General features: G+C 45.0%; 1 protein-coding gene and 1 long non-coding RNA gene across 3 annotated transcripts; one reads left to right on the top strand and one right to left on the bottom strand.

Moving 5' to 3' along the window:
- Positions 1–164: 164 nt before the first annotated feature.
- On the bottom strand, positions 165–27,191 carry LOC143421211 (uncharacterized). Its single transcript, XR_013100931.1, has 2 exons — positions 26,937–27,191; positions 165–1,632 (listed from the first exon to the last, which is right to left on the bottom strand). It is a non-coding gene; the product is annotated as an uncharacterized LOC143421211 (long non-coding RNA).
- On the top strand, positions 19,436–22,224 carry LOC143421195 (uncharacterized). 2 transcript variants are annotated; one of them, XM_076890384.1, is made up of 6 exons: positions 19,436–19,857; positions 20,677–20,917; positions 21,015–21,126; positions 21,444–21,532; positions 21,645–21,805; positions 21,969–22,224. In XM_076890384.1, the coding sequence occupies exons 3-6, from the start codon at positions 21,071–21,073 to the stop codon at positions 21,996–21,998; spliced, it is 336 nt and encodes a 111-aa protein (XP_076746499.1). In that variant the 5' UTR covers positions 19,436–19,857; positions 20,677–20,917; positions 21,015–21,070; the 3' UTR covers positions 21,999–22,224. The 2 variants fall into 2 exon arrangements, with proteins under 2 accessions (XP_076746499.1, XP_076746508.1); XM_076890393.1 differs by lacking the exon at positions 19,436–19,857 and having other exon boundaries at positions 20,546–20,917.

The following is a 27,191-nucleotide window of genomic DNA, read 5'->3' as shown; positions in this document are numbered from 1 at the left end:
TGACGTACTGTGGTCTGTCGGTGAGGTAGTCGGAGAGTTTCACACATATTTTTTGGCTATGTCCACACAAAAATCGTTTTACACACACAAATTCTTTTTACAAATTGTTGAAATCTCCCAATTCTTTTAATCTTTGGGCTGAAGGAAGGACAATACTCGGTGTATAAATGCTCAATCAACAATTCTTTATTTCCATACAATTCAGCACTTATGAGCATAAGCCATCATGATGGGGAGACATGCATGAAGAGGGTCACAGCAAATCTCAAAATGGTGGCAGATTTCACGGCCTCTTATAGCTTCTGGCGACCCCCACCTAGTCATAAAAGCTACATCTTCACATGTTTTTCTAATTCTTAGCGAGACTGGCTCCTGACCTTGGCTCCCTGTTTTTCTGCTCTACAGAAGGTGGGGGTATGGAATGTGGTCTATCTCCCCTGTCCTAGACACAGAGTCTCCTGCATACAACCTTTCTCTTCATGATTCAGCAGTAAAACATGTCAAGAACACAGTGTGAGACATTCACAGCAGATCAAGGATACAGAGTGATGCACACTTATCTAATGAACTACTAAATGAATATGTTCTTTTAACCCAAAAGTATAATGAGACCTAAACTACATACACAGCACACCATCTAAACTAAAGGATAATATATGTCCTACAGCTGTTATCATAATTCAACTACCTTGACTACGGGCATAAAATAGCATATGTTTTACTAATAATCTTCACAAAATACAAATCCTGATTTACAAGTAAAAAATATTTATGACCACAATTTGAGCCCATACATGCCACCCTACACTTTTTACGTGGCCCGGCTGCTCCTGTTTATCTGCCAATGGGTTTATGGCGACTTATCACTCGTTAAATTAGGGTAAATATAACCACGTCACTATTATGAAAAAGACACACCTTATCATCTTATAGTTCTACAACATCTAAAATCACTCTGTTAATTACTTAGCTAGATTAGCCCCTAGAATATGCACTGTGTTGGCTTGGTGCTAGCTAGTTAGTGATGCTACACACCTGTTTTTGAATGATTCAGCACTCCTTAGTTTTTGTTATCCATTTTTAGACAGAGATGAGATCAGCTGCACACCCCATAGAATATATAAAAATATAATGCTGTCCTGATTTTAACATAAATGGCTTGTATTTGTATAGCGCTTTACTAGTCCCTAAGGACCCCAAAGCGCTTTACACATTCAGTCATCCACCCATTCACACACTGGTGATGGCAAGCTACGTTGTAGCCACAGCTGCCCTAGGGCGCACTGACAGAGGCGAGGCTGCCGGACACTGGTGCCGGGGTGGGGGTGGGGGGCTAGTGAGGGAGACCATCAGGACCAAGCTGGGTTTCCTGGGTCCGGAGGTTTGGAGAATCTTCCTCCCTTTCTTTCATCACAGCTGTCCTGTGCCAGATGTTCTGAGAGAAGCATCATTTCAGAAACATCAGGAAGACTGACGCTCATCCCAAGGATCATGGAGGACTCATTATCTTCACCACCAGCTCCCTCAGGAAATATTCAGAGCCCACCCCAAAAGATGTATGTTGGATGAACATGTTGGATGATCTGTGTGCTGTCATTGGATGGTGCTGAGATTTGAATCTGAGCGCAGCTCCTGTAATCACAAACATCACAAACTGTAAAATATAAAGTTTATCTCTCAAATCTTAAAGGATGTAAGCTGTACGGAGTACTGCAGTGCAGTAACTGCACATGTAACTTTGTGAACATACAGGGGCGGAGCGTGGGGGTGGCTTACTGGGCTTAAGCCCGGGTTGTTTTGTCAGAAGCCCGGGGTATTTTGGAGTGTAATTTTTTCATAGTTAGATGCCTGGCTGACAACTGTATAAAACAAAAAGTACACACAATATTCGAAGCACATAGTGCACACTGTGGGAATTTACGACTGTGCGTGAATCCCCCCTGATATTGGTATGATCCGAGCTCAGGCACTAAGGAACTGAGCGAGAGGGCGGGGCAGCTGCTGCCTGTGAGTGCGCTGTTGGAGAAACGGAGCCAGCCATACTAAGGAGAGCTTAAGTTTGACCAGGTACCAAAGCAAATCATTCCTACTGTACAAATAATGTAAATATGACGGTGCATCACGAAAGATTGATATCAAACTGATCACTTGACCAATATTACGTTACTTGCTGTTCAAGTGAATCAACAAATGGCGAAATGAAAAGCCGAACAAATGCTATTTTTTTTAGAGAATCTTAGCTTAGGTGTGTTTATTTTATATTTTCAGTTCTTACCCTCCCCGACTAAATCGGTTTCAGTTATGTACTGAAATATAAGAATGGACATTAGAGGGTTCTTTCAAAGAAAAAACTCAGGTAAATGTTATTTTATATATTATGCTTTGTATGTTGTTCAGTATATTTCTATGCAAAACAAGAGGGATTTGAGTACACAGCAGGATATTCACATTTGTAACCAGATATTTACATACACTTTAGGGAGAAAACATAAAACATTTTTACTGTACAGCATCAATTTAGAGTAAACTTTTGTTTTAGATAAATATTGAAATATATTTTGAATTAGTTAAATGTCAGAATAAAGAGAGACAGAGCTATCTATTTTTATCACTTTCATTAAATGTAGGAGTACATATACACTAAGTTTATTGTTAATTAATAAGAAACTCCAGACGATTCCATTCTGAGCTGAAGAAGCTTCTGATAGGTTAGTAGAGTCCATGTGAGAAACCATGGATGGACAGATCGATCCGCACTGCAGTAAACGCCAGGACCGCCTCCTACAACGCGGGTCTCGCCACTGGCGATATGAGCGCCTACAAAGCGGCCTCATACGGCGTGTGGCGCGCGGTGAGAGATGCCAAACGCCGGTACCGGGAACGTGTAGAGTCCCGCTTCCACCAGGGCGACACACGGAGTATGTGGCACGGACTACGCACCATTACGGACTACAAAGCCAGGGACACTGCGCCGATCAACGCCGACTCTGCATTCACCAACGAGCTGAATCGGTTCTACGCCCGTTTCGAGGTTAGCTAGGCGGCTAATGCTATCTACCGCCTGACTACCGAGGACAGTGACGTCATCAGCGAGAGACCGGTGACCAGCATCGCGGAGCATGACGTCCGAGCGGCACTGAGGAGAGTGAACACAAGGAAAGCGGCGGGGCCAGACGGCATCACCGGCCGTCTGCTGCGCTGCTGTGCTGACCAGCTAGCAGGTGTGTTCACTTACATCTTCAACGAGTCCCTGGCGAAGTCTGTGGTCCCCACATGCTTCAAAAGATCCACCATCATCCCTGTGCCCAAGAACAGCAAACCCTCATCCCTGAATGATTACCGGCCAGTTGCACTGACCTCAGTAATGAAGGTGTTTGAGAGGCTGCTGAAGAACATCATCTCCTCCTCCATCCCAGACACCACAGATCCGCTGCAGTTCGCCTACAGATCCAACAGATCCACAGAGGATGCCATCGCCCACGTCCTACACACCACTCTCAGCCACGTGGACAAGAAACAGGGTAACTATGTGCGAATGCTGTTTGTTGATTACAGTTCAGCGTTTAACACAATAGTGCCCTGCAGACTGTTCACAAAGCTCAGGGATCTGGGACTTAACAGCCGTCTGTGTGCATGGGTGTTGGACTTCCTCACTGGCAGAACTCAGGTGGTGAGGGTGGGCAGGTGCTTCTCCAACAGCATCACCATCAACACAGGAGCACCTCAGGGATGTGTCCTCTCGCCACTGCTCTACTCCCTCTACACTTCAGACTGTGTGGCCACCCATGGCTCCAGCACCATTGTGAAGTTTGCTGACGACACAGTGGTGTTGGGTGCCATCTCCAACAACGATGAGGCGGCCTACATGGATGAAGTGAAGAATCTGGCATTGTAGTGCCAGGACAACCACCTCCAGCTGAACGTCAGCAAGACCAAGGAGCTGGTGGTGGACTTCAGAAGGGGTCAGCACAGAGACTACAAGCCCATTATCATCAATGGAGCTCCAGTGGAGAGGGTGCAGTCCTTCAAGTATCTTGGTGTCCACATCTCCTCAGACCTGACATGGGCTGCCCACATTCAGGTCCAGACCAAAAAGGCTAGGCAGCGCCTGTATCACCTACGACAACTGAGGAAGTTCAGGGTCTCTCCAAAGATCCTCAGGATTTTCTATACAGGCGCTGTGGAGAGCATCCTCACACAGAACATGACATCGTGGTTCGGGAACAGCTGTGTGAAGGACCAAAAAGCTCTCCAGAGAGTGATCCGTACAGCAGAACGCTGCTGCAGGATTGCTCTCCCCCCGCTTCAGGACACCTACACCAGGAGATGCCGGACTAGAGCAGCGCAGATACTGAAGGACCCGTCCCATCCTGGCAACAAACTGTTCCAACTTCTGCAATCTGGTAGAAGGTTCCGCATCTTCCGGGCAAGGACAGAGAGACTCAAGAGGAGCTTCTATCCCCAAGCCATCCGTGCCCTAAACACACACACCCGCCCTCTCACATCATCTATAATTGACTGAGACAGGACTCTCTTCCAGACACTCTAAACCAAGGCACAATGTACATTTCAAATTCCTTTAATTTTAAATATGTTTATATTGTCTATCCTGTAAATTAGTCAAATGTCTATTCATATTAATGTACAGAATTCACCTGCTTGCTGCTACTACTGCACATTCACCCAGTGCATGCATGCATGCATGCATGTCAAGGAGCGTGTCAGGCTACATTTCACTGTGTGTTATACTTGTATAACTATGCATGTGACAAATAAAGAACCTTGAACCTTGAGTAAATTGGTGGCACACCTGTGGATGCATATAAGGCAAAACACAGAGCCTGTTTCTTTGACATGGGAACATCAAGCGATGTCAACCAAAACACCTGGAAAAGAACTGTGGAGCTCCATAAGTGTGGCTCAATTTTGAATACAATTTGGTGCCATTTACAATTAGTAGTAGTATTTTTATTTATTGTCATTGTCAAGAACAATGAAATTGCGTTTGGGGCTTCCATACAACCCAAAAAAAGAAGAAAATAATAAATACCCCTTAAAACCCAAGTGTACATATTTAACCCAGTGTGACTCCAATGCAATAAGACAATCCTTAGCAATAATGTTCGTAGAAATTCAGACAAAGACCTGAGAAACATGACAAAATACAACAATGCACCCATTCAATATTATTGTACTGTGAGATATGATATCAGATATGATAGTTATCTATTTAAGAAAGAGGGGGGGGGGGGGGCAGGAGGGGGAAGAGAATAAAGATATGATGCACCAATGCAGACCAGTTCATTGCTATTAAGAAGTTGGATATGGTTATTGTCCGTGAGAGGGGGGCAGAGAGTTCAGGAGCCTCACAGCCTGTGGATACAGGCTGTTGGCCAGTCTGGATGTTCTGGCCTGTATAGACCTGTACCTTCTCCCTGAGGGCAGCAGATGGAAAAGGTGGCGCGCAGGGTGATGTTGGTCCCGCAGGATACTGTGCACCCTCCTCAGACAGCGAGTGGGGAAGATATTACTGATCTCTGGCAGACTTGTTCCAATAATTCTGCCAGCTTCTTTCACCACCCGCTGGAGTGCTTGCTGATCGGCCTTGGTGCAGCTGGGGAACCACACTAGAAATCCATACGTCAGAACGCTGCTGATGGCACAGTTGTAGAAGTTCAACATCAGAGATCTGGGAATGTGTGCGCTCCGCAGTCTCCTCAGGTAGTAGAGGCGCTGTTGGGCCTTCCGTGCAACTGAGGTGATATGGTTGCCCCAGGACAGGTCCTCGGTCACAGTTACCCCCAAGAATTTAAAACTGCTCACCCTCTCCACCGCCTCACTGCCAATGAAGAGAGGCAGATGGTTGTTATGACCCCTCTTCCGGAAATCTACAATGATCTCCTTGGTCTTTTTGGTGTTTAAGACCAAGTTATTGTCGTGGCACCATGACTCTAGTTGTTGCACCTCTGTCCTATAGTTTGTCTCATCATTGTTGGATATAAGTCCGAGCACTGTAGTGTCATCTGCAAACTTAACAATGAGATTGGACGCGCAGGAGGAAATACAGTCATGGGTGAAGAGAGTGTATAGCAGAGGGCTCAGAACACACCCCTGAGGGGCACCGGTGTTGACCACAAGGGTGGAAGAGGTGTTCTTACCCACTCTGACACTCTGTCTGCGGTTAGTGAGGAAGTCCACAATCCAGTTGCACAGAGAGGAGTTAAGTCCCAGTTGGTGGAGTTTGGGACGGAGTTTGTATGGCCGGATGGTATTAAAAGCCGAGCTGTAGTCTACAAAGAGGAGCCGTGCATAGGTGTTCCTGTGTTCCAAGTGCTTCAGTAATGTGTGCAGCACTGTGGCGATCGCATCCTCGGTTGACCGGTTCTCCCTGCATGCAAACTGGTGCGAGTCCAGGGATGGTGGAAAAGCAGCTCTGATGTGTTTAATGACCAGTCTCTCCAGGCATTTGGCGGGAATGGGGGTGAGTGCCACAGGTCTGAAATCGTTCAGACATGTGACATTTGACTGTTTTGGGATGGGAACGATGGTTGCTGCTTTGAAACAGGATGGTACCAGTGAACAGGACAACGAGGTGTTATATATAGAGGTGAAGACGTCCGCCAGGTCCGCAGCACAGTCTTTTAGCACCCGGCCCAGCACTCCATCTGGCCTGGCCGCCTTCCTGGTGTTAATGCTCCGGAACACACGCCTCAGCTCATGAGTGCTCAGGACTGGAGCAGGATCGGTTGAGGGGAGAGGGGACAGGACAGGGTCGGTGTTCTCCCTATCAAAACGGGCATAAAAGAGATTTAGATCCTCAGCCAGAGTAGAACTGTCGGCTGAGGGTGATGGTGTTCTTCTTTTGTAGTCCGTGATAGCCCTGATGCCCTCCCAGACCTGCCTTGGGTTTGTGTTGTTCTCAAACCTGGCCTCGATACGCCTCCTGTGCTGCTGCTTGGCAGTCTTGATGCCTCTTCTCAGGTTGGCCCTGGCAGCACTGTATGCCTCCTGGTCCCCGGATTTGAAAGCGTTGTTCCTTGTTCGAATAAGTTGTTGAACTCCGTGTGTCATCCAGGGTGGATTATTAGGGAACACACGGAATCGTTTCCAAGTTGTTACATTGTCCACACAGAAACAGATGTAGTCCAAGACAGTGGAGGTGTAACTGTCCAATGCGACACGATTGTCAGTGTCCTGCACCTTGAATACATCCCAGTCTGTGCAGTGGAAACAGTCCTGAAGCATCGGAATAGCATCCTGCGGCCATGTTCTCACGGTTTTGGTTGTAATCCCAGTGCTCTTGATCTTTTGTGTGTATATTGGGTGTAGCAGAAGGGAGAGATGGTCTGACAGACCCAGGTGGGGATAAGCCTGGGCTCTGTACGCATTCGCCATGTTGGTGTACACCTGGTCCAACGTTCTATCTCCTCTGGTAGCACACTTCACATTACGGTGGAAATTGTGAAGTACAGATTTCAGGTCCGCGTGGTTAAAATCCCCAGCCGCAATAAAGACACTGTCCGGGTGTGCTACCAGGCTGTTATTGATGCTGCTGCTCAATTGTGCTAACTAAATTAAGAAATACAGATAGTTTCTCTCTTTACTCTTAAAGTTAACAAATATGTTTTTTATATTTATCAATCTAAAAAAATAAACATTTAGTTTGATTTGATGTTACAATTAAAAAAGTGTTTCTGTTTTTATCTGAAGAGTTTGTAAATATCTGTATATTTGATGATTGTCAGCACAAAGAGAGAGAGAGAGAGGAAGAGGGGAACAGAGAGGGAGATGCAGAATGAGGACAGAACAGAGATGGAACAAGAGCAGGTGAGACACACATGTTAGTCAAATGGTTGTTTACCAAAAGTATCACCGTATCATAGGTACTCATGTATCTCGTACCTAGTGTTTCTTTTTAGGTTTGTTATTTTTCAAATTCTATGTTTATTAAGTTTTGCAGGCTTGTTTGCACAACAAGGCTAAATAATTATATAAACTTTTCTCAATCTAAATAGTGTACTTTGGTAGAATTAAAAAAATTAGTGTAGTGCAGGTCTATGATGATTTTTAGTGCTACTATCATCTAGTTCTGATTCTGGTTCTGTCTTGGTTAAATCCCAAGTAGTCCTGATTTTGAACTGTTGTAGTCCTTAATTCTGGATCAGTTCTGGGTCTGGTTGAATTGGGGTTTAGTCCTCGTGTCTTGATACAGCCCTGACCTTGTTCTGCCTTGCTGCTTAATTAAAAAACTATTTTAAGGTGTCCTGCACATGTGATATATATTTTTTCCCTATATGAAGTCATTCTGTTTTGAACAAAACTCAAAACAGAGCCAATTAATCTTTCAGTCATTTCTACCCCCCCCATCCACTAACACGTCAGAGGCGGTGTTTATGACCTATACTGCAGCCCGACACCAGGGGGCGATAGAGACATTTTGGCTTCATTTTTGGGCGCTATCCGGTCTTTAAGTCTGACGTCATTAGCCGTGCCTGGGCCCAAACTCCGCTGCAGGTCCCTAAGTCACACGATTACTGCGGCATCACTGAGAGTTAAAAACTGTCTGAATCCTTTCATCTGTAATAAAATGATCAGCGTTGCTGCTCTACCAGGTGTAACAATTAAGTTTAATATCCAGGCATCCATGAAAACCGCATTTATGAAATTTAACAGAGTTAGAAGTTAGCAGGAAGTTAGCTCGCTAGTTTCCATCTAAATATAATATACCATGTTCTGACTGAGGGAATTCTGAAACAAATTATGATGTACAGCTCTGCTATCACTTCCAACATAAATGAAGACAGAAAACTAAACAGCAGTGACGTTTGGAGGGTTACTGAAGTTGGGCTAGCTGGCATTTAATGATGTGCTACGTGCTAGCGACACAAGTATGTTAGCATAATATAAACAGTGAAGCTGGACTATGAATGCTAACTTTTTTCAACTCAATAAAAGTTAACGTGAGGGCTCCCGTAGGTTCAGGCAATTGCATGGCAGGAAACTGTAAACGGACCGAACTTCAGTCGGGAGAACAACTGAGATAGTCCATCCACAATACCAGGTTAGTTATTAATATACTGCTGCATGGGCTGGGCTGTAATTACATCGTAAGGTTTTAAAAACTGAGCTTTAAAGTGATCAGCGGTTATAAAACCCGAGAGAGGCTGACAATGATCACTGACTGTTTTTAGGAGCTTGTTGAGATTAAATAGAACAAAGCATTAAAACATGTAAAAAACACAAAAGCCACTGACCCAGAACATGGAAACCAAAAAGTGATGATGAGTATCCACCTGTCCCAGAGTCCAGTGACAGGTCGGCCTTGTTACACATGCGTGGAGGAGATCATGGATATACGTTTCTGGAAGGATTTCAGCATCCATGTTAAAGTGAAATGCTAAACCCAGTGTGATTCTATCGTGTGTCTCAGTTTTTAATAAAGAAGGTTGTTCACAGTCGGTCACTTCCTAAAGCATCGTGCTTTATAAAGATGTAGGTGAGCACCAAGAGCAGCAATGACCTCATTTGGCCACCAAAGGGCAGTCTTCACCAGGAAACCTCACAATGATGTGCTGAATATGAAAAATGTTTAAAGAATGTTTAAAGAATAGCATGTTCCACTCCTTTACCACCAGCTCTCATGTCCTGCAGACTTTGTCTTTGACTTTATCTGAACCTTTGACCTTTCGATGCCCCAGGACATCCATTAAAATCCTTCCTGCTGTAATTTGGCAGAAAGGTTAAAAACGACCTAAATGAAAGAACTGCAGAGTTTGAGCTCGAGTTGAGAGCGGCACAGTGGCAGCGTGTATCATCAGACATCTGACCAAACTAACAGATACTGAGACCAAAGATATTTCCTCTAAAGTTTTAGTTTAGTTTAAATTTCCAAGTTCACAAAGTCATTTCAGTTAGTGAGATTTTTCTAGTCTAGTTTTTATTATTTTCGGTACATCAATTTTTAGTTTATGTATATTCGTTTCCTTTAACTTTATTACTGCTGAGAGCAGGAAACAGGTCTCATTTAAGGAGTCGGAGCAGCTTCCTGCAGGGGTGACGATGGTTGAAATCACTTTGACGGCTTGCTGCTTCTCACGGTTCACCCCACACTCACTCAGTGTGGGGTGAACCTGCGCTGATGATGGAGCAGGAAATTTCTTTTTCACGTTCAGTCTTCTGATTCTTATTATGATCATGTATTTCCAAACCAACTTTCCTAATCAGGTCTATAAACAAATTTACTCCACTGAAAACTCATGAGTGTTTCTGGCTCCAAATGATGGACTTTAATATGATTTTAATGTGATCCAAACTTAAGCCCAGGTTTCCAAACTGCTCTCACCATCAAAGCTTCTCTAACTTTGTCCATGAAACATCAAAATCTGATTTTAAAACCTCGGTCTAACTACTGATCTGCTCCTCTGGGTCCAAACACTCAAACCAGAGTTTCATTTTGTGGAAGAACCAAAAGTCAGTTTGCATAGTGAGAGCACAAACAAACAGGAACCCTGGGAAATTAACAGGAAGCGAATTATGATTTATTTTAAATGGTGAAGACCTTCATTTATTTCACATTTACGGGTGGGATTTCCAGGAGTGCTGAAGAGGAGCTGGAGGAGAGTGACCTCTATCCTCCTTGAGCTCTGCAGTTAAACATTCCAGACTTCCATATTTTCTAGTATCATATTCACACCATCCATCCATCCATCCATCTTCATCCGCTTTGTCCGGGGCCGGGTCGCGGGGGCAGCAGCCTAAGCAAAGAGGCCCAGACCTCCCTCTCCCCAGCCACCTCCTCCAGCTTCATCCGGGGGAATACCAAGGCGTTCCCAGGCCAGCCGAGAGATGTAATCTTTCCAGCGTGTCCTGGGTCTGCCCCGGGGCCTCCTCCCGGTGGGACATGCCTGGAACACCTCACCCAGGAGGCGCCCAGGGGGCATCCTTGTCAGATGCCTGAACCACCTCAGCTGGTTCCTTTCGATGTGGAGCAGCAGCTGCTCTACTCTGAGCCCCTCCCGGATGGCCGAACTTCTCACCCTATCTCTAAGGGAGAGGCCAGCCACCCTTCGGAGGAAGCTCATTTCTGCCGCTTGTATCCGCGATCTCGTTCTTTCGGTCACTACCCACAGCTCGTGGCCATAGGTGAGGGTAGGGACGTAGATCGACCGGTAAATTGAGAGCTTCGCTTTTACACTCAGCTCCCTCTTCACCACGACGGACCGGTGCAGCATCCGCATTACTGCAGCTGCAGCCCCAATCCGTCTGTCGATCTCCAGCTCCCTTCTCCCATCACTCGCGAACAAGACCCCGAGATACTTGAACTCCTCCACTTGGGGCAGGAACTCATCCCCGACCCGGAGTGGGCACTCCACCCTTTTCCGGCTGAGAACCATGGCCTCAGATTTGGAGGTGCTGATCCTCATTCCCGCTGCTTCACACTCGGCTGCGAACCATTCCAGTGCGAGCTGGAGGCCCTCACCCGATGAAGCCAACAGAACCACATCATCTGCAAAAATCAGAGATGAGATTCTGAGGCCACCAAAGCGAAAGCCCTCTGTCACTTGGCTGCGCCTAGAAATCCTGTCCATAAAAATTATGAACAGAACCGGAGACAAAGGGCAGCCCTGGCGGAACCCATCACCCACCGGGAACGAGTCCGACTTATTGCCGGCAATGCGAACCAAGCTCTTGCAACGGTTGTATAGGGATCGAATGGCCCGTAGCAATGGGCCAGACACCCCATATTCCCGCAACACCTCCCACAGGACACCCCGAGGGACACGGTCGAATGCCTTCTCCAAGTCCACAAAACACATGTAGACTGGTTGGGCAAACTCCCATGCACCCTCAAGTATCCTGGAGAGGATAAAGAGCTGGTCCAGTGTTCCGCGACCAGGACGAAAACCGCATTGTTCCTCCTGTATCAGAGGTTCGACTAACGGACGAACTCTCCTTTCCAGCACCCTGGCATAGACTTTACCAGGGAGGCTGAGGAGTGTGATCCCCCTGTAGTTGGAACACACCCTCCGGTCCCCCTTCTTAAAGATGGGGACCACCACCCCGGTCTGCCAGTCCACAGGTACTGCCCCTGATCTCCACGCAACATTGCAGAGGCGTGTCAACCAGGACAGCCCTACAACATTCAGAGCCTTCAGGAACTCGGGGCAGACCTCATCAACACCAGGGGCTCTGCCACCAAGGAGTTGTTTAACTGCCTCAGTGACCTCGCCCCCGGAAATTGGCGGGTCATTCCCCTCATCCCCAGACTCTGCTTCCTCCTCGGAAGACGTGTCAGTGGGATTAAGGAGGTCCTCGAAGTATTCCTTCCACCGCCTGACAATTTTCTCAGTCGACGGCAGCAGCGCTCCGCCAGCAGCGCTCCGCCAGCAGCGCTCCGCCAGCAGCGCTCCGCCGCCAGCAGCGCTCCGCCAGCAGCGCTCCGCCAGCAGCGCTCCGCCAGCAGCGCTCCGCCAGCACTATACACAGTGCAGGTAGAGCACCGCTTTCCCCTCCTGAGACGTCTGACGGTTTGCCAGAATCTCTTCGAGGCAGTCCGAAAGTCTTTTTCCATGGCCTCTCCGAACTCCTCCCACACCCGAGTTTTTGCTTCAGCCACTGCCCGAGCCGCATTCCGCTTGGCCTGTCGATACCTGTCGGCTGCCTCCGGGGTCCCACAGGCTAACCAAGCCCGATAGGACTCCTTCTTCAGCCTGGTGGCTCCCTTCACCTCTGGTGTCCACCATTTGGTTCGGGGATTACCACCACGGTAGGCACCAACCACCTTGCGGCCGCAGCTCAATGCAGCAGCTTCGGCAATGGAGACGCTGAACATGATCCATTCGGACTCAATGCTGTTGAAGCTCTGCCGGAGGTGTGCGTTGAAGATCTCGCGGACTGGGGCCTCTGCTAGACGTTCCCAGCACACCCTCACTACGCGTTTAGGTGCACCAGGTCTGTCCAGCGTCTTCCCCCGCCACCTGATCCAACTCACCACCAGGTGGTGATCAGTTGACAGCTCAGCCCCTCTCTTTACCCGAGTGTCCAGAACATATGGTCGCAGGTCTGCTGATACGATTACAAAATCGATCATCGACCTACGGCCTAGAGCGTCCTGGTGCCACGTGCACTTATGGACACTCTTATGTTCGAACAGGGTGTTCGTTATGGCCAAACTGTGATTAGCACAGAAGTCCAATAACAGAGCACCGCTCGGGTTCAGATCAGGGAGGCCGTTCCTCCCAATCACGCCCCTCCAGGTCTCGCTGTCGTTACCCACGTGAGCATTGAAGTCTCCCAGCAGGACAACAGAGTCTCCAGGTGGAGACTTCCCCCCCCCCCAGGGACTCTAAGAAGGCTGGGTACTCTGAACTGCCACTCGGCGCATAAGCGCAGATGACAGTCAGAACCCGTTCCCCGACCCTAAGGCGCAGGGAACAAACCCTCTCGTCCACCGGGAAAAACCCCAACGTACCGGCAGCAAGCCGAGGGGATATTAGGATACCCACCCCAGCCCGCCGCCTCTCACCAGGGGCAACTCCAGACTGAGACAGAGTCCAGCCCCTCTCCAGGAGACTGGTTCCAGAGCCCAAGCCATGTGTAGAGGTGAGCCCGACTATATCTAGCCGGTACCTCTCAACCTCACGCACTAACTCAGGCTCCTTCCCCACCAGAGAGGTGACATTCCATGTCCCTATTGCCAGTCTTGGCAGCCGGGGGTCAGTCCGCCAGGGCCTCCGCTCCTGGCCGCCACCCAGCACACAATGCACCCGACCCCTATGGCGCCTCCTGCGGGTGGTGGGCCTGCGGGAGGATGGGCCCATGTCTCCTCTTCGGGCTGTGCCCGGCCGGGCCCCATGGACTAAGGCCCGGCCACCAGACGCTCACCCTCGGGCACCCTCCCCGGGCCTGGCTCCAGGGCGGGGCCCCGGTAACCCTATCCCGGGCAGGGTAAACTGTTCCCTCGGTGTCCTTTTCATAAGGGTCTTATGAATCGCTCTTTGTCTGGTCCCTCACCCAGGGCCAATTTGCCATGGGAGACCCTACCAGGGGGCAAAAGCCCCCAGACAACATAGCCCCTGGGATCCCTGTGACACACAAACCCCTCCACCACGATAAGGTAGCGATTCAAGGAGAGGATCATATTCACACATATCTAGTAAATGTATGTTATTTATGAATAGTAAACAGAGACCTTTGGCCAGCAGAGCAATCTGTATGGATGTGCTGCTGTTTGCTGCATGAGTTTGTTTGTGAGCTCAGACAAGGATGGGGCAGATCCAGCGCTGCTATATTTCACTGAGGTTTGATGAGGAAGCAAGCAGGCGTTTTATGTTTGCTGTCAGATTGTTTTATTACCACATTCACGCATCAGCGACACTTACTGTCTTCCTCTCATTTAATTCTTTTGTCAGCTGACAGATTTGTCTGTTTCCAGGAAACCACAACTTACTTGACTTTTCCAGCTTTTCCATGCTTCACCTGTGGAAACTCAAACCTTTCAGTATCCTCACATGACAACAGCAAATTCTTTTTACTTTTTTAGAATTGAAAACATGTAAATACTATGTACGAGAGGCAACGACACAAGTGTTGCTGTATTTTTATGAAATGGAAAGTTTATGCATGGAAAAACATTTTTTTCTCATGTGTGAAGCAGCCAGAAAAAATAAGAATAAGTTATATTAGGTATAAAAAGGCTTAGTGTATATGACAACAAATGGACATGTTAATGTGATCAAATCCCCCTGTTAGTTTGAATGGATGCAACTATATTTAAATTTGATATTGCTCTAACAAAATGTAAGTTTCTAGATTCTGTTAACTGAAATTGATTTTTTCCTGTATGATGGATTTCAGTTGCTGATATTTTCATACAAGTTCTTCAAATGAAATAAACTTTCCATCTTTTATAACATGTTCTAGATTTTTTTTCTGATAAATATCTGGAGTCTTCCAAATGGGTGTTAGCTTACATGCGATAAGTGAAGATTTTTTATTTTTTTTATTTTTTTTATTTTTTAAATTCCCACCAGGCTGTCAGAGGTTTTTATGCTAAGACTTTTAAAGCAGTTATAGTGGAGCTGATGAAAGGCAGATTAGAGATTTTTACTTTTCCATAGAATGCTTGTTCTAAGTCTAACCACAGGCTGTCTAATAAGCTTGGTTTAATCCATTTTGAAACATATAGTAATGTATTGGATAAGAAGCAGTGATAAACATTTGGCACTTGTAGATCACCATTGTGTTTTGGTTTTTGTAGAGTTTAGACCAGGGGTCGGCAACCTTTCTAATGAGGAGTGCCATTTAAAATTTCCTCAGAAATCAGTGTGCCATATGATTGCATTAGCAATAAATTTAATAACGCTCTATATTAATATAAGACCTACCATAGAACCAAGTCCGCCAGAGCTTATATTATATTTTTACATGCTGTGGAGCCATTTTTGGGAGCATTTCAAGTTGCTATACATCAATACAACCATTATAGCCCAGATTTTAATAATATGTATTCATTAAGTGCATAGTAATTACATAAATTGCAAAAAAGTGCAATAAACTACAAAAAAATTGAAAATCGTTTTTGATTTTTTAACATATATTTGTAGTTAGAGAAATTTAAGAGGCTTATCCCTCAAAACTGTAAATACAAAAAAGTTGCACAAAATAGTTTCCTACCACAGGAAATTTATTTTGAGTGTCTTCATAGTTTTATTTTTGAAATACACCAATTTTTATACACTGCAGGAAAAACGAAAATAAATATTATAGTGCAAATTTGCAAAAAAGCAGCATATGCATCAAAATAAACTATTTCCAGCAGTGCAATATGAGTCCTAAGCATCCCAGAAACGACACAGAAAGTCATAAAGTCAAAGATAACTTTTAAAAAGAGCAGTATAGGCCCTGAGGCCCTGATCGCAAAAAAGACTACATTTCCGCGAAAATGACGTCACTTCCGGTTTCGGCCAGGTAATGGCGGAAATGCAAAAGTTCGCGCTGACGTCTATTCCAACGTAGGAAGTGTTTTGAACAGCTGATCGGACCGGCAAAGCGTGTTTCTGGAATATTATGTTTTTGTTCCTGCAAGCGCTTTTTATGCAGTTTTTGCAAAGCTTTATGTGGAAGGAAACCGTGACCTAGGACAAGCTGATGGCACAATATGTAAGTACAACTCCTCCGGTTTCATATGCAAAAAAAATTTTTGCGCTAGCTTACGTGGTTGCAGTGCTACCGGGATTTAAAAATAGTTACGCATAACAGAGCGTTCCCGCACCGATCGGCTCTAAAGGGTTAACGGTTACACACTATATAGAACCACTTTATAGAATTATATTTGTTCGCAGATGTTGGCAGCTATCAGCGAATAGTTATCAGCCATTTTGAAAAAAAAAAAAAAAAGACACTTTTTTCCATAACAAGAACTCCATAACAGCAAATGGACTGTACAACAGAAAATGCAAATGCTATTCATGGTGTCCTCACAACAATGATAAGAAAAATAAACTGGGCCAATATGGTATGTTTGTTAATACACTCTGATCTCTGGTCTCCCACTCAGAGACACAGCTCTCCGGGTGTCCAGCATTCAGACGGCTGCCTGAGGACACTCATGTGAGAGAAAATCTGCTCACACAGATATGTAGAGCCAAATACTGTCAACAAGGCCTCTGCAATGTTCTGGAGACAGTTAAACTTGTCAGGTAGTGATGTCCAGCAGTGCTTCGATGTTATATGTATGATTTCTATACATTTTACGTTACATAAAAAAAACTTTGGTTGTAAGATTCAGATAATTATTTAATAAAAGAGAGATCTTTTTAATTGAGAATAAGAAAGTATTTCTTTGTGCCCCCCTTTCCCTGTTAATGCCCTACCTGGCCCCCTGGCAAATCTTTGCTAGACCGGCCCCTGCACAGTTACCAGCTGTCAGCTACGTAAAAAAGGATCCTGGTTTTATTTGTCTCTCAGAAACAGTTCATAACTTCCCTTCAACTCATTCATGTCACCTAAAAGGTAAACTTGTTTCTCCATCACCTGTTCAGCTCTGATGATTCAGTAAGGACATCTCCTGGTTTCATCTTCATGTTTCCCTCTCACCAGATATACAAACCGCTATCATGACCAGCAGCTTTTACAGCTGTGGCTCCAGCAAACATCAGCTGATAGTAGAAAGTAATATTAAATAAATTCTAACAACAGCTGATCAAGTTTAAATGTGCTGCTGTTGTTTAGCGCAACATCGGCTGGTTTCCTCTTTCTGGCGCAAAGTGGGTGATAAACAAACAAGAGAGAAAAGCTGATCAACTGATCATTGATCAGTTTCATGATTGAAGAAGAAACCGGAGAGGGAGGGGGAGAGAATGAGAGAAGAAGAGGCAGCTGTGCAGCGTAGTGACAGAATAACTCCAGCTTTGTGTCTTTTTCCATTCTAGCTGAAGTCCGGGACAAACTGTCCCTTTTCACCTCAACACGAAACGCGTAATATTTTCTCTGAATACGGGACGATTCCGTCTTTTTACGGGACGGTTGGCAACTCTACTAACTAGCCTTATGAATTAAAGTTCAACATCAGTAACATCAAAGCACCCACCCAGCTGTATAGAAACTCTGTCATGCTAGCTAGCACGCAGTACGAGTTATTGTAACTGACTGTAAAAAGTCAGCACAACGAAAATAAACTCCACCTAAACTTGGTTTATATCTGACCCAGATAGACTGCAGGTCACAACTTCTTACCTGAAGTTCAGTTCACCTGACACTCAGACCGGCGGCTGCCTCGGGGCTCTGCTCCGGCCTCCCCTTTCTCTTATCCACCTCCACCACTTGCTAATTTTACTGAATCTGAGGCAGCACCGCCATAGCCACCACCAAACAACTGAGTTATTTTTACACACCGACCAGCATCTGGCCAATCCACCACCTTTCATTGTTTATACTGTTAAAAATAAGAAAAAAAAAAAAAAAAAAAAGAGTCACTGGGCCACCGAGTAAATGCCCAGTATGCCCGATGGCAAGTCCAGCTATGGTCGTGCCATCAGTTAACCCTTCGCATGCCAACTGTGGCATGCATGCCTAGGGTTGCAGACCCCTGGTAGAAATTTTGAAATGTTGGAGTCTAGTGATCTAAACCAATTAGAGAGGGTTTATCAGTGAATAGTTTATTTTTGGAAGTCATCCTTTTAATGGTGATAACTCTTCCCATGAGTGATATATAGGTAAAGTTCTCTATCATATAAGACTGCGGTCCCCAACCCCCATGCCAGGCCGTGAGTACTGGGCCGCGAGAGTTGAGGCTACAGGCTAGGCTACGCAAACATCCACACCGGCCAGCACTTCCGAGCCTTTTCCTATCGAACGCCAGATCCATCACCCACAAACTAGACGAATTGGAGCTACAGATAGCCAACACAAGCTTTGCACGTAACTGCAGCATTATTCTTATTACGGAGACGTGGCTTCACCCGCTGATTCCCGACGCTGCAGTCGAGTTAGCAGGCCGCACGCTACACCGGCATGACAGAAACAGCAACTCAGGTAAAAGCAGAGGAGGGGGGCTATGTGTTTATGTACATAACAAGTGGTGTTGTAACAGCAGGATCATTCACACACACTGTTCTCCTGATTTGGAGGTTCTGGTAGTCTCGTGCAGACCTTTTTACATCCCGAGGGAGTTTACAGTAGTTATTGTGATAGCCGTCTATATACCGCCGGATGCTAACATTAGCACGGCTCTCAGCCTCTTGCTCAACACCATAAACAAACAACAGCTTGCCCACCCTGATGGGGTTTTTATTGTCGCCGGCGACTTTAACAAAGCGTGCCTAAAGACTGTGCTTCCTAAATTTGTCCAGTTTGTGGACTTTGCTACGAGAGAAGAACACACTTTGGACCATGTCTATTCAAACATCAGGCATGCTTTCAGAGCGACACCCCTCCCCCACCTGGCTGGATCTGACCACCTCTGCATGTCCCTCACCCCCACCTACACCCCCCTGCTGAGAAAAACAAAGCCCCAGACAAAGACAATAAAAACCTGGCCTGAAGGAGCCCTTTCTCAACTGCAGGGCTGCTTCTCAACAACTGTATGGGATTTATTCTCCAGCCACAACCTCCAGGAGTACACGGACACTGTACTCTCGTACATCAGGAACTGTGTTGACAATGTCACCATCAACAAAAGGGTCCAGGTGTTTCCAAATCAAAAACCCTGGATGAATAGCGAAGTGCAATCCCTCCTAAAAAGCCGCAACACTGCCTTCAAGTCAGGGGACAGGGCTGCGTATAGGGCGGCCAGGGTAAACCTGAGTAGAGGCATCAGGAAAGCTAAGGCTGCCTATAGGAGGAGGATTGAAGATCACTTTGCTGACAACGACCCCAGAAAAATGTGGCAGAGGATCAATCACATTACCAACTACAGAAGCAATAACCACCCAGATAGCAAGGAGACATTGAACAGATGTTGATTTTCCATCTGAACCATCAGAATCGTCAGGATTGAAATGTCAACACAAAACCAATGTTGAAACAACATTGAAATACTGATGAAACCTTACACTGACATTGAAATAACATTGATTCACTGTTGTTCTGTCATCGTTGATTGTTGATCTATTTATAGTTGACAAGGTGACAACAATCACGTTGAAAAACCATCGATTTATGGTTGAGCGGGAAATTAAAGCTGCTACCACTTGGACTATTCCGCAGCACCCCTATCACATTGGTACATCCCTCCAGGTAACCATTGTCTTGGTTGTAGAGCTTGTAGAGCGGGACATTAGATTTACTCTCAGCGGAATTGACCGGAGAAGGCATCAGTTCATGCACTGCACTGGCCTGCACCACGATTAGTATAAGGTAAGAATGAATGACTTTTGTTCTATTAGTTATTTCCACGGTTGCATTTGAATAACAGTAAAAAAAACAAAAAAAAACAAACTTGTTAATGTAAAGTTTCGGATAAAATGTGGGAGCCCGAAATTGTGTCTACTTTCATCTTACAATCCGGCAACAAATAAATTGCACTGCAAACAAAGTCTATCAAGAAAGAAAACATTTTCGTTTCATACTTTTCCGTTATATTCCCTTACAAAGCTAGCTTTAACGCTTCGAGGGTTCCTTTGTTCTTGCCGTCGCCTCGGCGCTTGACCCAGACTTTCGCTCTGTAGTTGCTTTTTAGCATAGTACTACAAAAAATTGTAAATCTGTGATATATGATTGATAAACGTAAAGGTAACTGTATAAATGTGTTCAATGACTTTGTTACTTTTAATGATTGGTGAGCACCCGCTTCGATTCGCACTCAATTCAAACTTTACGTTGCACGCTCACCTAACTTGCGTTTGCACCTTTTGTCCACACGTAAACTGCGTTTAGCATTTACGTGTGGACGAGGAAGACGGAGAAAACGCAGCGTCAAAGGTGTGCGCCTATTTTGACGCCACACTGTGCGCCATGTTTGTGTCTCGGTGTTATGAATTCCTACAATGGCAGACTTAGACAAAATACTGTTAATTTTATTATCTTCAGTGTTTAAATGCTTACATATACGGGTTTTCTTGTAATTGTTGCCTATATACATTTTAAGCTATTATTTATTATTTAGTTCAATCAATAGATCAAGTTTTGTAGTGACTATGAAATATATTGTAATTATCTGTTTCCTGTTTATCCTAGACAGGGCAAAAAAGGACTCCAAATTAAAAAAAAAAGATAAAAATGAAAGACTGGTGCATTGTGCAGTTTAGCACTGGTGGTACAGAAATAGTCCCTAGATCATGGATAAATGGGGAGAAATTGTCATGGCCTCCATATCCTCCGTGAGACACATTCAGGATCCACGACACAGTAAAGAGGAGAGTTCATCCTGGTGCAACATGGCTCACCTATGCACCAGTCCGACTTCTAATAAGCCATGGTGGGTATCATCTGGACTGGTGTTGTATAAATGTAACAATAACAAGTTTTTCGTGTCCTAATTTATGTCTGGCCATACATTGTGTTTGTACTTCCAGACACATTTCACGAAGCAGAACGCAGTCTTCAGAAATATCTAAGTGAACACTGTGATATGTCTGACCTTCAGTCCGAAGCTGAAACTCAGACCAGTCATAAAAGAAAGCACAAGTAAAACTTTTTTTTATTTCACAAACATATCTTTGATTGCTAAGAATTTATGATCTTGTCTTTTATACATATCTGTGGTGCTTGCATACCTGCAATATCACCACATAATATAGTCCAAAAAGTGGAAGCTTGTAAACTTTTTATAAATGCAAAGCCGTGTACACTTGTGCACTTCAAAAATTCCTTGTATACTGTACCTTCTTGCACATCTGTTTCCTGTGTGTGTTGTTATAAATCAAACTGTAACTTTAGGAAAAAAATATTCCAAAAGCACATTTGTAATTACTTATGACCGTTTTCAACTTTTTTTTCTTTAGACCAAATCCCCTGTACACATATAGGGACTCAGAGGATGAGCAGCCCACCAAAAAATGGTTTCCCCAGGCCCCTCGAGTGAAAATACCAGGTAATAAAATACTGTCTAGTGTCTTTGTACATATCTGTGTGTGACACAAGGAAACGTTTGACAAGTTGTCTGTATTCTTAAATACTTAAAAAAAATTATCTTTTTCTGTCAGACCTGACGAGAGCTGTTAATGAACTCCGTGAGGAGGTCAGAGCCATCCGCAATGAATCGGTAGATGCTGGGGTACTGCCTCTGGATTTGCCCTTGCACAACATTGAGGAGCTAAACAATGCAGAGCCAGCTCTTCAATCACAAGAGGCAAATAAGGCAATGGTAAGTATATAAAGGTTATGTACACTTTGTAACTATAAATTGTAATAGCTGTCAGATGTGATTTAAATACATAACAACGGCCTGTTGATTAAACACACAAGCACTTGCATACACATTTAAGACATGAGACACGCTAATTCCATCTCTTAAAATGTGTCTATAGGTGAGACGCTTTGCCTTGATTGGAGCCTGACGCAGCAGTTAGGGGCAAACTCTATGTCCGAGTTTGTCTTTGCACAAGCAGTGCAGAAATGGCTCCGATACGCCCCAGATCGTTTGGGTGGGTGCAGGACGCACATCATGCAAAAAAATTACAAACTTCTGTGAATCATATAAACGTAAATAGGAAACTGTCTTTTAATAAAGTATTTAGCAAACGAAACATGCCTATTGACCTTTTTTTGTTTATTTTTTTTCTCTCTTACATCACATGCAATGCTTTCTTATTTTAGGATATTAATGTTGACATGATACATTGTGAGACATTTGGGGTTTTTTTTTTTAATAAAGGGTGTCCAATTTAAGGAATAAGTACAATTATGTGTTTAGGTGGTTGAAGTATTGATGGAAACATGCAGTAGTTTAGTATTGGTTAAAATACCTATAAAGAAAGGTAGATTTCCAGTCATGATTTAACTGTTGTTTTAATAAAAAGCAACTGCGAAAGAGGTGGAAAATCAACACCATAGCTCAACAGTGTTTCAATATCAGAATCTGACATTGTTTCAATGTCAGCAGTATTAGAAAATACAACGTTGAATCAACGTCAGGTTTCAACATTGATTCAACATCAAAACCTGACGTTGTTTCAACGTTAAAAAAGGGTGCAAGAGTGACGTTAGGTCAACGTCACACTTCAACGTTGATTCAATGACACAGCCTGATATTGACTCAGCAAGGAAACATTGTTTCAATGTTTCCTTGCTATCTGGGCAGGCAACATCTAGGACTGATGCCTCGCTGGCTGAGGATCTAAACCGTTTCTTCGCCCGCTTTGAGACGACCAGGCCCCCAGCTGCCACACCACTTCCACCTGCCCCCAGCACTGGCACACTAACACTCAGGGAGCATCAAGTGAGGTGTGTTCTAAGGTCAGTGAATCCCAGGAAGGCGGCAGGTCCTGATGGAATACATGGAAAGGTTCTCAGAGCATGTGCTGACGAACTGACCGGAGTCTTCACTAAAATCTTCAACCTTTCCTTGTCATCAAACACCGTCCCGCCCTGCCTCAAAACCTCCACCATCATCCCCAAGAAGACAGCTGTGGCCAGCCCAAATGACTACAGGCCTGTTGCACTTACGCCTGTAGTGATGAAGTGCTTTGAGAGACTGGTCTGTCAGCACATCAGGGCCGGTCTGCCTCCCACTCTGGACCCCCACCAATTTGCCTACAGGACAAATCGTTCCACCGAGGACACTATCACCATAGCGCTCCACACTGCGCTGAGTCACCTGGAGCACCGAGGAAGCTATGTGAGAATGCTCTTTCTGGACTTCAGCTCAGCATTCAATCATATCATCCAGGAGATCCTGGTCCAGAAACTGTCTCACCTGGGACTCTCCACCCCATCTGCCTCTGGATCAAGGACTTCCTGACAAATAGACCACAGTCTGTCAGACTCGGCCCCCACCGGTCCAGCACCATCACACTCAGCACCGGGTCTCCACAAGGATGTGTTTTGAGTCCCCTCCTGTTTACGCTCTACACATCCGACTGCTCCCCTACCCATCTCTCAAACACCATCATAAAGTTCACGGATGACACCACAGTGGTTGGACTCATCTCAAGGGGGGATGAGTCGGACTACAGAGATGAGGTCAACAGACTGACTGGTGTTCAGTTAACCTCCAACTGAACACCACGAAAACTAAAGAACTTATCTTGGACTTCAGGAAGGGCAGAGCAGACCCGGCCCCACTTTACATTCACAGGAACTGTGTGGAGAGGGTACACTCCATGAGGTTTCTGGGCGTGCAGATCTCTGATGACCTCTCCTGGACTGCAAATACTACGGCGGTGGTTAAAAAGGCCCAGCAGCGTCTCCACTTTCTGAGAGTGCTCAGGAGGTACAACCTGGAGGAGAGGCTGCTGGTGACATTTTACAGAGCCACCATAGAGAGCATCCTAACGTACGGCATAACAACATGGTATGCAGGGTGCTCAGCTGCGGACAGGAAAGTACTGCAGAGGGTCATCAACACAGCCCAGAAGATCACTGGCTGCTCTCTGCCCAGCCTGGAGGTCACTGCAAACTCTCGGTACCTCAGCAGAGCTGGCAATATCATCAAGGACTACTCTCACCCCAGCAACCAACTGTTTGAACTATTACCGTCAGGCCGACAGTACAGGTCACATAAAACCAGGACAAACAGATTCAGGGATAGCTTCTTTCCCAGAGCTATCACCGTAGTAAATAAGCACAAAAACAATTGAACCTATTCCATACCGTCACTGTCATTATATTATGCTGCTATTCATACTGTCATTAATGCTGCTATCCTGTATATATTGTACATACTATTGTTTGAGTACTTACGATTGTTTTTTTGTACTTTTTATATTTTACATTTATATTTATTATTGAAACTTGCACCAAGGGAGTGGCACTCCAATTTCGTTGTACTCTGTACAATGACAATAAAGGCTATTCTATTCAGGTGTGAAATTTAGGTTTTTGTTTTGTTTTTTTTATCGTGGACTTGGTTTCCCTGGGTCTTTTCCTTTGTTGTAGTTGTGCGTCTTATTTTGAAAGAAAGCATTAAAGGGCGGAGAGGGGGATGTTACTCTCAATGTTGTTGCCGCATTTCAGGAGGACACGGCTAATAAAGTTACACAATTACACAGTGAATTCGCATTTATTATTATATTTTAAAAATACCACATTTTTGGGTTTTATCATTTTGTTGTAATTATCTGCAACACTTTAAAGGCCAGTCCGTTAAAAATTGTCTGACATTAAACTGGTCCGTGGTGCAAAAAAGGTTGGGGACCACTGGTGTAAGATCATCCTCTACCCTTTTTTAAAAAGGATTCAACCATACCAGGTCTGAGAACTTGGCTGAACAATTTATACCTGGATATTTAATGTTACCTGACTGTAGTGGAGGAGTGGTGCCGTTCGGTGCCCCTTTGTAGGCTGAAGCTCTGTGAAGTAAGATCATTTGTCCTAACACAAACATTTGGAGAGCTGTACAGTGTTTAATCCAGTCTATGAAGAATGAACCAAATCCAAATTTATGTAGAACTGCTAAAAAAAACCTGGAAATCTTTGCCCAGTCAAATGCTTTCTCTGAATCTAAGGAGATAACTGTGCTTTCTAATTTGTTAGAGCAGTATCTATTATATTTAGTATTATTCGCTGAGTGTCTACCCTCAATAAAACCAGTTTCGCTGGAATGTATTACGAATGGATGTAGATATAACGATGGGTTACTATCAGGTGGTTGAAGGGATTAATCTGTGATTAGTATAAAGCTTCGCAAAAGTGTTTAAAAGATGTTTGTGTCATAAGTAATGTTCCCAGCTAAATCCTTTATAGAACAAACAGACAGACTGTCTGTCTGGCACAGCAGCAGATGGGTGGGTTTGGTGGCATCAGCACAATTCCTGTGACAGACAGAATAAGAAACACCGTCAGTCACAGAGCTGCACACAACAGTGACTTTTAGAAACTCTGACAAACATGAGTCACAGTGAACTGGCTGGTTATAGCATCAGATCAACACATCCTGAATGTCTCACTAACCGATCGATGCAGCCAGTTTGTGTCATATAAAACACTTCACCCTACTAGCCTGACTGAGCTGTCCAAACTACTGCAGTCACAGGTCCAAAGTTTTTATTCATCCAGTAGGAATGTGATTTTTAGGAGGACAGAGCCTAACAGTCATGAAGAAACAAAGACAACTGACGCTTAGCACGAGTGTGAACACAAACAGCAAAAGTGCCACAGCAGCAGCTTCAACAGTCTTTAAAATCAACTGACTCTGTGACAGCGATGCCCTCTGACCACCTGAGCACCATCTGTAGGTCATTCAGGGAAAAAATGCACAGCGAGGGCAAACCTTTGAAAAGCACTGCGAGGAGGAACATTTACCTGTACAAGTAAGAAGGGAAAAGCCTGAGCAGAGTGCTTTTTAACAGAGGAACAGAATTTCAGCACATACTGGTTTCCTTCAGAAAGCATAAATGATTTTTCCACACAATAGCAGAATGAGGGGGGGGAAAAGGAGCAGGGTGAAAATTATTACTGAAAAACTGACCTTTTCATTGAGCCACAGCACTGCTATGCAATGATGTGCTTTAACTCTAACACTCAAAGCTGTAAAATCCAGTTCAAAATGACGGTTATCTTCCAGTTTACATTTGGTATAAAAACTTGAGCAGGGTTCAAGCCGTCACTGTGCATCACCAGTCCAGACCTGAGAAACAGAATAGTCGCCTGTAACCTAGTCTGTTGATCAGTGAGTGATTGAACCTGGGCCATTGCGCCTGTAAGGATTGCTCATGGGCTCCTAAAATGGCTCCTTGGTTGGCGATAGCGATCCGAGGGGGGTCTGCTGAATCCATGTCGATGGCCGGAACGTACTGTCACGACCGGGCGGCAAGACACAGGTAAGTGGACTCAAATGCAGACACCACACGGAGGCTCGGAGGTGTAGTGCAAACAAACAATTTAGCACTCAAAAATGGCACACCATGAAAGAGGTAAATGAAACAAAAATGCTATACATGAACTAAGGGCGAGAGGGAAAACAGACCTCTGAATATTAGTTACCTACTAACGTGAAGTTTCAGATTACTGTACTAAGAATCTGTAGCTACAAACACTGATTGGCAAGAGCTAGTAGACAAAACTGTGACTAGGGATGCTGTGAAAGTAAACAAGACTTGGCTAGGCCTATCTCCACAAGTAAACAAGGGTCACACTGCATGTGCAGCAGCAAAGTCCAAAGGAAATAGTCTCTTTATCTGGCTGGGTGCGTTATTTGGTATTTTCCGGAGCAGGCACACAAGGTACAGGGTCACAGGGTTTCTCTCTCTGAATTATTGTAATGAAAGATGTGTAGAGTCAATACGAGCCCCACGCAGCAGTCAAAGAAATGGTGGCAACAAAATACATAGTCTTACTTGTCTGGGTTGAAGGCGAGGCTTGGAGAGGATTAAAGGTCCAAGTGAGGCTAAACCAGTTCGTGTACACTCACTGTGAGGTGTTGGGCAGGGAGGCAGGCAGGTGAATAACGCCGAGAATAGAAAACAGACCAGCGACGGGAAGTAGAGTGGTTATTGACAGCAAGATCCAATCCACTGTGACGCTGCAGAGGCAAGTAGGCAGGGTTGGCGTGACAAAACAGCAAACAGGGGTTTACCGAGCGATGACGCTCA

The sequence above is a fragment of the Maylandia zebra genome, linkage group LG2 (assembly GCF_041146795.1).
Source record: "Maylandia zebra isolate NMK-2024a linkage group LG2, Mzebra_GT3a, whole genome shotgun sequence".
Classification (NCBI taxonomy): Eukaryota; Metazoa; Chordata; class Actinopteri; order Cichliformes; family Cichlidae; genus Maylandia; species Maylandia zebra.
This window is presented reverse-complemented; position numbering and strand designations above follow the sequence as displayed.